At 44.3% G+C, this 12,659-nt stretch overlaps 1 protein-coding gene across 2 annotated transcripts in view; it reads right to left on the reverse strand.

The window, feature by feature from the left end:
- The window catches only part of LOC135221872 (RNA exonuclease 5-like), a 79,752-nt gene that overhangs the window by 40,020 nt on the left and 27,073 nt on the right, over positions 1-12,659 (reverse strand). For both annotated transcript variants that reach the window (XM_064259829.1, XM_064259830.1), the window contains 2 exons: positions 2,322-2,597; positions 1,980-2,084 (listed from right to left, as the gene is read on the reverse strand). In XM_064259829.1, the coding sequence (XP_064115899.1) occupies positions 1,980-2,084; positions 2,322-2,498 (282 nt within the window). In that variant the 5' untranslated portion in view covers positions 2,499-2,597. Of the gene's footprint in view, positions 1-1,979; positions 2,085-2,321; positions 2,598-12,659 lie in introns of those variants that run through there.

The following is a 12,659-nucleotide window of genomic DNA, read 5'->3' on the forward strand; positions in this document are numbered from 1 at the left end:
GTACCTGGCGTCAAGGCAGAACCTCTGGCGCCAGGCGAGGAGGTACTAGTGTTAGCCGGTACTCCTCTGGTCCCCGTCTTCTTCTTCCTTGATGAAGGAGAGACGGGCCACGTTCCCGAAGGAACAGGAGGACCAGCCATCCCACTGGAGTGGGACGGACCCTTAAGAGGTCTCAGAGCGAGACTTCTTAAGGGGGAAGGAGGCTACCTTCTTCTTCCTCGGCTGTGGGGCCTTGGAAGTTGAAGGGGAAGCGGCGGCAGCAGACGACGACGAAGATAAGAAGCGGCGGCAGCAGACAACGACGAAGATGACGACGACACCTTCCTCTTCTTCTTTGTCGCTTCCTCAGGACCACCGTCAGGCCTTCCATCCAGGACGGAGCCAGGGCAGTTGCCAAAGCAACAGGGCCGGCTGCACCTGTCCAGAAGGACCTGGGGTGGGGGCAGCAACACCATGGGCAGGAACGACAGCGGCAGGAGCTGGTACAGGGGTGGCAAGCATAAGAACAGTCGGCAGAGCAGGAACCAGCGGCATCCTCGCTACCGGCGGCAGATCTAAAGGGGAGCTCTTGGGACACCGGAAGTCAGTGGCTGGAGCAAGAGCAGCAAAACCAGGCGGCGGCGTCACAATCATCCTCTGTACACCCAGCAGCAGCGCCTGCACAGCAGCTGTCGGGGTCACCATCGACACATGTTGAGTATATACCAGGTGAGGAGGAGCAATGTAACCCGGCATGGACACTTTGGTCGTGGTTGTCGTCACCGGGCCATGGGTTACAGGCCTGGTCCCCCTCGCGAGATGACCCCGCAGGCCCTGAACGCTCGGTGTCCCCTGGAGCCCCAGCGAGTACCAGACCTGGCCGAGATCGTCCCCTGTAGTAGGCAACCTGAGGAAGAAAGTGTCGGGTTAATGGGGGGTTTCCCCTCGCCCAGGGGGGACAGATCCCACCCCGAGTGAACGGAAGACCCTGAATACAATTGAACGTCGGGGTACCTCGTCCCCTCCTCTACACTCGACTGATCGAGTGAAGAGAAGGAGTAAGATACCCCCCACGAAGGGGAAGGAGCCATACGCGGGAGCTGTGATGGAGAGAGAAAAGAAGAAGATGTGGCCGTAACCAAGGGAGTAACTGGAGATCCCTCCGATGACTCCCTGGCTGGCTTACGTGGTTTCTTCCTCCCTTCATAACGCTCCCACTGCTCCTCCGACCAAACAATACACAAATCACAGGGCTCTGCGCGAGAGCATTCACGCCCTCGGCACCGAGCACACAACTCATGAGGATCTACCTCAAAAGGCCTCACACTTACAGCCCTCCACACCAGGGCACAATCTGTGGTTCACGTGGGGGGGGAGGGGGGGGGTCTTTCCGGGTCGCGGAAATCCATTTCACACGAGTCAATACATAAAATACAAAAAATAACCAGGTACTCACGTTATTTTCACACAAGCACACTAGTAAAAGAGAAAGTAATATCTTCACAAAATGAAGGAGTAATCCAAGCATAGGACGAAAGCGGGCAGAGCGGCAAACATGTCTATCACCCAGCGCGGCCGAAAGCAAAGGGACTCCTCTCCTCTCAGTCGCGCTGACCGCCGACTATTGGACAAGCAGTTAACCACTGAACCCCCTTGTTCGAAGCTTATGACCGGTTCCAGCTGCCGCTAAGTTACATTCCTATTGTTAAAGGACCGATGGTTTGTATTACGTATCGGAACAAATGTTTATTTTGCTTCATCATATGCCTGGCAGTGCATACTACCTTCCTGAGCACATCCAATACTGTTTGTTTTGCTTCAAACCAAATCATAAGAGGTCTAGAGCAGAAAAAAGGATGGTTGGGAGTTTTGATAGTATGTGCATACCACCTTCATGTACCCAGTACTGTGCAATAGTCTTGAATGGTGGTACTCTGTGTACCTCCAAACAAACTGTCATTAAAGAAGGGGTTAATGATTAAAATACAGTAACCACTTACCTTCAAGTCTTCATTTACCACTGATATGCTTCCTAGTTCAAGTTTATTTTCCTCACTCAAGCACATTTCACAATCAATTCCATACATAGGGGAAGATGGTTTCACCTGTAAAATGTAAAAAAAAATTAACCAACTAGTTTGATAAAAATTACCTATATTACCTTATACTCCAATAACTATTGCATTCCACAAAACCCTACCTCCCTCTAAATTCTTCAAGAAACACATACTAAATCAGGTTCGAACAGCTTCTGATTCTAGACATTATATGAGCAAAGACAGTGAGGAGAAAGAAGAATAAATAACCTAGGAAAATGTAATCAAGTACTGAATCCACCATACCTTTTTATATTTATCCTTTGAATATACAAAACCATTTTCCAGATATGAACTTAAAACTGGCACAGGATATTTGAAAAGGTATAAATCCGAATGCGTAAGGAGTAGCTGCCTTCTATCAAAACTGTCAGATGGAGGAAGATCTTCGTTTTTCTGAGTCACTTTCGTCATTTGTGCCATTACCTTCACTAACAGTGGCTATACTTGAATCATGGTCAGCTTTCTCTGAGGTCTTGTTGCTATCTTTCATCTGGTTTGATGTGCATTTAGCAGACCCACCTAAACATGTTGCAAAAAATAAATTCTTAGTTAATTATGCATATTCTAACTCTTCAGGTAATCCTAAAATGCAAAGATTTTTTGTATTACTTTCAGTCACAGAGTTTAATATTGAAAACATTAAAAAACCAAAGCCTTTACACCACCTTTTTATTGCCACGCTCCCTCTAAGCATTGGTCTTTCCCTCCATGCCACTCTTGCCTCATGAGTAAAATTCCCTTTCAGATTTAAAGAATAAAATAGAGAAAGAGAAAGGATGTTTTTATTCTTTTGGGAATGAATTAGTGAGATACTCAACACTGCTTCTTAGCTACTAGATCAGAGATTCTTAATCTTTATATTACCACTTTAAGAGTGGGTCCTTTCTTTCACGGCCCTCCCAGATTTAAAGGAAAATAAAACAATGAGAAAGAGAAGGGGTTTTGAGGGATAGGGAGGGAGGTCAATAATTACAAAACAATGTCAGCCCAACAAACCTAACTAGAGTAGTAGAGTCTAGGAATGTAACGTTATAAGGTGATACTTTTGCATTTTTTCATAAACTTCTGAATAATAGTTCCTCACTCTTGTTAAGTGAATAACGAATATAATCAAGAAAATGGACTGCCTCTCTCCATCACAACGTCATCTATCCTGCCCCGTTCGCTACTTCTTCCTTCCATGTCATCGGAGCCTTCTCTTGCAGATCAGTCTGAGGTTATATGCCAGGCAGTGCTTAAGAGGTTGGACTCTGTTTTGGATGTTAAGTTGGCTGCCTTGTCGGTTGGGAGCATTGGAAGGAAACGCGTTGCTTCCTCCTCGCCTCCTGTGAAGAGATCGCTTGTGGAACCAGTGCTATCTTCTCCCTCTTCCCCCCTCTGCGCCACGTTGGCATATCAAGTGTTGAGAAGCTAAGGATTTTGCTCTTTCTTCGCCTACGAGGAAGGAACTACGAGGACGTGTTCTCAAGATTGTTGATGTTTCGGAGAGTGTTAGTGGCTTTGTCCTCTGCATCGATTCGCGGGCTTGTTGCAACTTCCCTCGTCCGTACACGTCCCGAGTGTTGCAACCTCCCTCATCCATGCACATTGCGAGCGTGTTGCAACCTCCCCTGAGAGTGTAGTGTATCTTCCATTGTGTATTCTGCAGCGGCTGCTTCATCCTCTGCATCGAATCATGGGCATGTTGCAACTTCCCTTGTCCGTGCATGTCTCGAGTATGTTGCAACCTTCCCCGTTCATGCACATCACGAGCGTGTTGCAACCTCCCCTGTCCGTGCACTTGATGCAAGTGCTACTTCTTCTCCAAGGCCTATTCGTCGCCATAAAGATCTCAAGGCACCTGTCAATAGGTCGAAAGTGGTGAGCTTGATGAGCTTGAAGTTGCTGAAGCAGGAGTGTTTGACCTGCCCCTCGCACTGATGCTTCTTAGAGTTCGATTCTCGAGGATTGTTCTTCGATCTTGAGCGTTCAGGATTCCTCTCCAACTCACATTTGTAAGTCGGCCACGCCCGTGACCATTCACGGACATGTTAATGAATCGTCTGTTGAAGGAGAACGAAGTGATGTTCGTATTGTTATAGTGGGTTCGTCTCGGGAGCCGACGCATGGACCCAGCCCAGACAGGTTAGTTGGTGTTTCGGGCTGTTTGGCTGCTGATCCTTTTCCGTTGCCAGAGCAAGAGGAGGGAGACACGCAAGAGTTTTTGTCTTCCTTTTCAGAAGTTGTTGATCTCATGCGTGGGTTCAACAATTTGGAAAGTACGTCTCAGGCTCGGTCGTCTTCCCTCCTTCTTGCTTGGAAGGTTTGGTGGGAGCTACGCAGGATCCCAATCCTCTCTCCAGCTTCCCTCGGGTTAACGCCTCTGTTTCGGACCGGGTCGGTTCACTTCGCTCTAGAGGTTCTGCCAAGTTACTACTCCTGCCTCTCACTGGGCTAGGAAGTATTATGCTACAAGCTCTACTTTTTTGATGTTGTGCTACCTTAACCCAGACGTCGTTCGCCTGAAGCCGGGATTGTCTTTGGAGCAGGTGTAGCCGGTGGCTCCGTCCTTGTCTCCGCAGGATGCCTCAGCATTGGAATCTATGGCAGCCTCCATGCTGCTCACAGTTTCTTGGCTGGACTTCTGGTCTATGGTCATTGTCAAGATAGCTCCTGACAGGTCCCCAGAAGAGTTGGTGACTGCTTCCTCTCTTGCTAATCTGTTGCAGTCCGGAGCAAGGCGTTTTCGCATATGGCTCACCTCAGTGTTAGTTTATGGGCTATCCTGCTGCTAATTAGAATGTGATAGGCCAGCGTCGGGCTGACACCAAAGACAGACTGGTGCGCCAGACCGTGTCTTAAGTCGAAGTCTCGTCCTCAGAGACATTCGGCTCCTCCTCCTCCCCCTGTCCAGCAGTAGTCAAGAATAAAGTCGCTTGGTAGGCCATCGAGGAATTCGAGTTCGGCAGGGCCTTCCCTTTCAACTCACCCTTGGTCAGAGGGTCAACGTCTCTTTCGTTCTCGTTCCTTTAGGCCAAGATGGGGCTCAAGGGGCAGAGGTATGGGGCTCTCAATAGGTTAGGCGCCTCTCCTGGCCGGGGCCTGGGGGGGGGGGGGGGGGGGGGGGGGGGGGGGGGGGGGGGTTGCCTAGTGGGCCAAGTGGCAGAGTTGTGGGCAGAGAAGTGGGTGGTAGGTACCCTTCGGGTGGGGTACGTACTGCCATTCGATTTCTCTCACCCTCTGTTGAACAAGCCGCTGCTTCACGAAGGCATATCCTCCAGACAGATTCTCTGAGGTTCTTGGCTCTCCAGGAGGTGGTGTAGAAGATGCTGGACAAATTGCAATAGAGGAGGTGGTGTGTCCATCTCCATTTTACAGTCACATCTTCTTGGTACTCAGGGCGTTGGGAGGATAGAGACCTGTGATTGACTTATCCACCTTGAATCACTTCATCAGGAAGACACGGTTCAAGATAAAGACCCCGTGTTCGGTGTTGGCAGCCATGTGGGAAGACGACTTTATGCTGTTGATACACTTAAGGGACGCATACTTCCAAATCCCTGTTCATCCGACATCCAGGGAATTCCTTCGCTTCTCTCTTGGGAACAAGGTCTTCGAGTTCAAAGTCTTATGCTTCGGGCTGACGACAGCCCTTCAAGTGTTCGCAAGGGTCTTCTCTCGTGTCAAGTTGGACCCATGCTCAGGGGATCTGTTTGCTGAAGTACCTCAACAGTTACTTGGTCTTGGCAGTTTCCAGGTAAAAGCTGCTGCAGGACAAGGATCGTCTACTTCAGTTCTGTCTGAAACTGGGCATCGTGGTCAACCAGGAAATGTTGAACCTCGTACCCAGTTAAGGGATTCTCTACTTGGGCATGGTCATCAATACGGCGGTGGAAAAAGTTTTCCCGTTGGACCAGAAATTGGAGAAGTTGCGAATGGGGGCGCGCAACTTCCTGTCGGAACCCCAATAGTCAGCTCATCAGTGGCAGGTTCTTCTGGGAGTGTTGTCATCCCTGAAGAAGCTGGTCCCTCATGGGCGTCTATTTCTTTGGTCTCTGCAATGGAGACTGGGGAAATTCTGGTCCTCTGGCAGGGGACTCACCCCTGTTAATGTTCCCTCTGTCTCTGGAAGTGAGAGAAGACCTTTGTTGGTGGTTGGACGACCAGAATCCTTCGAAGGGTGTCCCTCTGCGTTCTCTTCCACCAGACTTCCTTCTGTTCTTAGACACCTCCCTCGCAGGTTGGGCGGCCTTATGTAAGCGACCTCATCGCTTCAGGCGTTTGGAGGACAAGCAGCATTATATCAATGTCTTGGAGTTGAAGGCAGCCTTCCTGTGTCTGAAGAAGTTTTGGGAGAAGGTAGAATGTCATTCTGTCGTTCTCATGTTGGACAACACCATGGTGGTAACCTATGTGAACAAACAGGGACGCCTGGTTTCTTGTCAACTTTACGCCTTGACCGTCGAGGTTCACCGGTGGGCGGTCAGCAGTTCGGTAGAGCTCTCAGCCAGGTATATCCCAGGCAAACTGAATGTAGTTGCAGTCAAACTCAGTCATCAGGATCAGATCCTAACACTGAGTGGTCATTTCATCAAGTGGTAGAAGACAAGCTTTTCCAGGTTTTGGGTAGACTCATGTTGGACCCCTTTTGAGACTCGCTTCAACAAGAAGCTGGAGATTTTCTGTTCAATGGTCCCAGATCCTTTAGCATTGGTGGAGGATGCATTCCAACATCCCTGGGACAACCTCGAGGTGTATGCCTTCCCTCCATTTTGTTTGATCCGTCAAGTTCTGAACAGGCTAATGAGTTCACAGGGTCTCAGGATGACTTTGGTAGTCCCTCTGTGGCCTCAAGTGGAGTGGTTCCCAGATCTGCTGTAGTTGTTGTCAGAGGTTCCAAGGGAGATGTCCCTCTTGGCAACATATCCTGTGTCAGCTTCATGCAGAAGTGTTCCACCAGTCAGTTACATCTAATCGACTTTACGAACACTTGTAACGGGAAACTGGTGTACGGCAGTTTTTCCCCAAGCTTCCGCTTCTCCACACACGCAGCTCGCTGTGCTGCCGCTGCTCACTCAGTGTAAACAGCATCCCGCTACCGTGCGCATCCTCCATGTCTGTTTACATATATCTCATTTAAGATAATTTTTGAAAATGTCTGCCAAGAGGAATTCATGATGATGCCGACGACCCACAGCTAAGCACCAGTGATGCCAGCAGTCAATAATTTTTTAATTTTGATGTACTAGTTTTCAATTGTATTTTTGCATGAACTTATGTATGTTTTTTTTTGCATCTGTATTTCATATTTTGTATGTTTTCCACAATAAACCAATTGTATTGTAGCAAGCAGTGTTTGAATCAAACCTGACAATCATAGCAATAGGAAACAGTATGATGTGTAGAGAAAAGGGTTTGACTTTAACTTCACAAAAGTACGTAACCTATGGCATGATGTGATGTGTAGAAAGACGGCACAAATGGTATAAAAATTTAAAGAAATCATAACAACTATGAAATATGATAGTGTCTAAAGAAAAATAAAAAGACTGCAAAATTAATTAACTAAAGCAGCCAGACATCACTCAATTAGGTAAGTAATGCCGATGTCGGTCCGAATCTGATTCCCATTTTGTGTCCAATTTTTCTTTTCTATGATATCATAGTCAGAATGCATTAACATCCAAAATTGGCTAAATTACTGAATTATACCGTATAATATGCAGTAGTATACTGTAGGCTAGGCTACTGTATTCATAAATATACATACGATATACATATGTAAGTACATGATAACATCATCATCGTATGTATACGCGAGGCTAACTTGTTAAGTGTTGCTCAATTTCTCTTTGTACTGAATTATTATAAGCAAATGTGCATTGATCCTAGAGAATTTGCTGAAATTAATAATAACTATGCCATAGATGTATAAAGTATGCTGTGCAGTGTAGGCTAGGCTACCCTAGATGTAAAGATGGTACTGATTACCCTAGGGTAAGCTAGGCTAGCCTAATATTCTTTTGGCAAATTAACATTGGCTGACTTACGTCCTAATTGATTTATGACTGGTTGGTCGGAACCAATTGCGGTCGTAAGTCGACAGCTACCTGTAAAATCCCTGTATTTTCTTGGTTGGAGACTTTCAAGCTTCTCCTCCGAACAAGAAGCTTCCCTCAGAAGGACGGCAGGGCATACGTCCAACAGTCTCATAGAGTTGACTTCCGCGGTTTCCAAGACAATAAGCGATCTAGTACTGTGATTGGTGTCGTAACAGGGTTTCTCTCCACTCGCAACCTCTATTCAACAAATAGCAGACTTTTAACCTTCCTCAGAGACGAGAAACGTTTGGCTGTTTCTGACATTAGAGGCTACAGGGTGGCCCTGAGTTTGGTGTTAAGCCTTAAAGGTATCAACATCTCTTCCTGGTAACTTTCCTTGCAAGTTAAGGGGTTTGAGCTGTCAAGTTCTCCTAGAGAGCTCAAGCCTCAGACGTGGGATGTTTCCTTGGTTCTCAAGTGCTTCACTAAGGGTCCATATGAGCCCTTGTGTCGCTCATCTGACAGGAACTTGACACTCAAGGCAGTTTTCCTTCTGGCCTTGGCATCTTCCAAGAGGGTAGGAGAGCTCCATGATCTGAACTATGACGTGAAGTACGCCAGGGGTTGGGGGTTGTTGTCCTTCGAATTTGTCCCGGATTCCGTGGCCAAGACTCAAAATCCCTCTGTGCATGATTATAAGTTCACTTTGTTCTCCATTCCATCACTGAATGACGTGGGTGGTGATGCTCAAGAGCGTTTGTTGTGCCCTGTCTGGGGCCTGTGTTGCTATCTTAAAAGGACTCGGCACCTTGGACCAGACTGCCGCAGACTTATTGTTAACCATCAGACAGGCATACTTGATTCCACCACCACGTCTGTGCAGGCTAGAGCGCATGATGTTAGGGGTACTGGTCCCTCTCTGGCTTTCAATAAGAACTTGGCTGTACATAGAGTGCTGAGCGCTGGTACTTGGTTACGCCAGTCCACGTTCGCCTCTTTCTATCTTAAGGATGTTGCCCACAGATCTGCGGACATGTTTTCCCTGGGTCCTGTGGTGGCTGCCCAACAGGTTGTGTACTCATAGTTGCCCCTAACAGGGTACTTTTGTATCTCTCCTAAGATGATTGTGTGGATGAGAGAATGAGGGAGTTGGCTGGTCTCCTTTCTCTTGAACCTTTCCTTCTTCCTTTGGGCTGGCTAAGGAATAGACACATCATTCGCTGGACTGGTCTGATACAATGAGTAAGGTAGTCGTACTGATAGTGTGGTCACTTATTATGCAAATGTCAAACCCTCTATTTGGTAGCATATGCTCCACTCCTAGGGAAGGAGGAATTGAGAGTAGTACAAACCATGGTGTGTTGGTTTGCTATTAGACAGTCAAAGTTTCTCTTTGGTTCCCTATACAATGATTCTCCCATATATCTTTGTACATCACTCAGGGTCTGAGTGGTTAGATATAAATTTATCTAGCTTCTTAACAGGCTTCAGTCCCTCTCCAGAAGTCATTTCTTCTGGAAGCTTGACTGGTGGGTAGGCCCCCAGCCGGTCCAGGATGTCTTGTACAGTGATGCTCAAATCTCATGCGACATGACTCCATAGGATTTCGTTCAAAATACACTAACTGGCAACTAGCATGCTCCACATTTATCTATTATTTTAATGCAGAAACGTGATTATTGCATACAATAAAGACATAATATGTTTCATAAGAGTGGAATCTGTCATATATTTCAAAACTGTAAGAAAATGTCACGTGTAGCAAATTTCAGAAAAAACTCTTCCGAAACATTTTCAAAACTTTCATTCATTCACACATCGCTGAAGCATTTGACCAAAATGAAGTCGTCATCAAGCATCAGTTCAAATAAATAAAAAAAAAACGAAAAAAATTTTCATAACATTAATAATGCTTCCAAAGTCAACATAAAATTTGAAATAGTCCTATTTGATTGCTTTTGCACATCAATGCTGAAAAAAATGTAAATATGTACATGCAAAAGTAGAATGCGCCCACCGATATCAATGTGTGAGGGGAGTGTGTGTGACACATCTATCATTAGTGTCGGTGCAAGAACCACCCGGTATAACGTAAGTAGGTCTACACTGAGTAGCGACAATGAAATTATCTTTAAAACACTTACTTTATATGTGTTGGAGGAATATTTGGATTTTCATACATAATTAACTGTTATAATTCTTAAATATCTAAAAAATTATAGCATACTAGCAAATATTCCCATATGCAATTAGTATTCATTTTTCAAAGCCAAGATATTGTTTCTAGGCCTAGGTGTTAGATTTCTTTAGTTTACAATTAACAGTCACATCTCTCTATTAACAATTTCTGGCCAGAAAGCAAATGAGGTTATCAACACATTCTTGTTCTTCAAGTTACCTTATGAAAGAATAAATTATACACCAAAAGCAAGGAGGACTTTTAAGAAAATAATATTTTAAACCAGTTGAAAAATAAGTGTTCCATACGAATTGATATTAATACTTATGATATTTCGATTAATAGTCATCTCCTCCATATAATCAAAATCATCATCTTTTATTCCTCAAAGAACAGATAATCTCTACAAATAGAACCATTAGTAACATTACATCTCATAAGGCATAGGCAGCTTAAACGTAGCCTAAAACTTCAACATTCAAAGAAAACTGGTTGTAATTCACATTCCTATTGTATTCGTCAAAAAACATAATCTCTACAAATAAATTCATTAATAACAGATTATATCTCAGATGGCGTAGATTATTTTTTTATGCCTATAAAACATTTTGCAACATACAGGCAGCTTAAACACATTCGAAAGTTTCAACATTCAAAGAAAAGTTGTTTTAATTCATATTCCTACGTTGAAAATGTTGTTATGACTGTTGAGCTTATTAGGTCTACTGTCATACTGCAGCAGACGTAGTTATGTTGACCAGTCTGAGGAGCATATAAAGTGAACTTTCATTTTTGGCACAGCTAACCTTATCACACTGCACTTTGAACTTAGCAGCGTAAAAAAAGAAAATCAGTTCAAATCACACAGATTATGAATTATACCAATGCATAAAAGGGATCATATTTATATAACCATAAGGAAAATAGGGCTAGCTGTGAATTCACAAACTTTTCGCCATGTATGACATTAGAAAAAAAAATTATAACACTACTTGGCAACATCACGTTGAGTCTGAGAATCTGGACGATACAAAAAGAATCTGGACGATACAAAAAGAATCATGTCGCATGAGATTTGAGCACCACTGTGCCTCCCTCCAAGTATGAGTCTATCCTATTGTTAAGACCAAAGGTTTGTTCGTGTATGAACAACTGACAAATTTTCTAAGACAATTTGTATTTTTCATAGCTACAAACCTGAGGTCTTAACATTATACATACTGCCCACCTCTAGCCGCCCCTCTGTTTGTTAAGACATCCTGAGTTGGGAAAGACTGATGCATGATTGTAGGTGAATCGTCTTCGACCATCCTTCACCCAAAATACGCATGCGTGCCAGATATCACAAGATTCCTAGCTTTCACCTGTTTTTAACCGGATCCAGCTAGGCGCTAAAAATTATCCTATTGTTAAGACCGAAGGTTTGTTCGCATATGAACAATAAGGAAGTTGCTCAGAGATGTAGAATCCACAGGTTGGAAAAAAGACTGAAATCTCACAGACATATAGTAAAAAGTGAGAAACAATGAAGATCTGTAGGAGGCCAACAAAAACCTGGGGATTGAGCATAAAATAACTGAAGACAATGATAAGATAGAATTTGGGCAATAAATTCAAGACAGTATTGGAGAACAATCGGTTCCCATTTGACTTCATACAGGAAAAAAACTGATGTAAAAACACTAATGATGATGACTGTATGTAAAAATATAAAGTTTTAGTATGGTAGGATTTTACTGCTTATTAATAAAAATATGACTCCATACAGGAAAAAACTCATGCAAAAACAATTATGATTACTATGTAAAAATATACACTGATGTGGTAAGATTTTTACTGCTTAATAATGAAAACATTAGTTTAAAAATAAGGTAAAAAGTTTGCATTTGTACCCAAAAACTTTCACCTCTTGAATAGCAAGGCTCCAGCTTCCAAAGCACTCGTTTAAGGTATCACTGGTTAAAATAATGAAGTTTTCATAATAAAACTAATATTGTAATACTTACCTGAACACCTGAATTAGCCCTGGTCACTGACCAGCCCGAACTATATCCCCACATATTTACCCACTAAGTGGGTAATTTTAACTGTCAGTGTTACCAACGCTGCAGGTAAAATCTAGTCAAATGAGTTACCTGTGTTACTGTTGGCAACGCTGCCGCAATTCAGGTAAGTATTACAATATTATTTTTATTATGAAAACTTCATATTGCAATACACTTCCTGAACACCTGAATTAGCCCGATTAACAACATTTACTCGGAGGCGGGATCAATCTAATTCAGCCCCACCTGTCCACGGAACATACGCAGGTAACTCATAAGCAACCTGTATAAAAGCATGTATCCTCACCTAGTTATCTAACTCGGAGGCGAGGATGTT

This window comes from Macrobrachium nipponense, chromosome 3 (genome assembly GCF_015104395.2).
Source record: "Macrobrachium nipponense isolate FS-2020 chromosome 3, ASM1510439v2, whole genome shotgun sequence".
NCBI lineage: Eukaryota > Metazoa > Arthropoda > Malacostraca > Decapoda > Palaemonidae > Macrobrachium > Macrobrachium nipponense.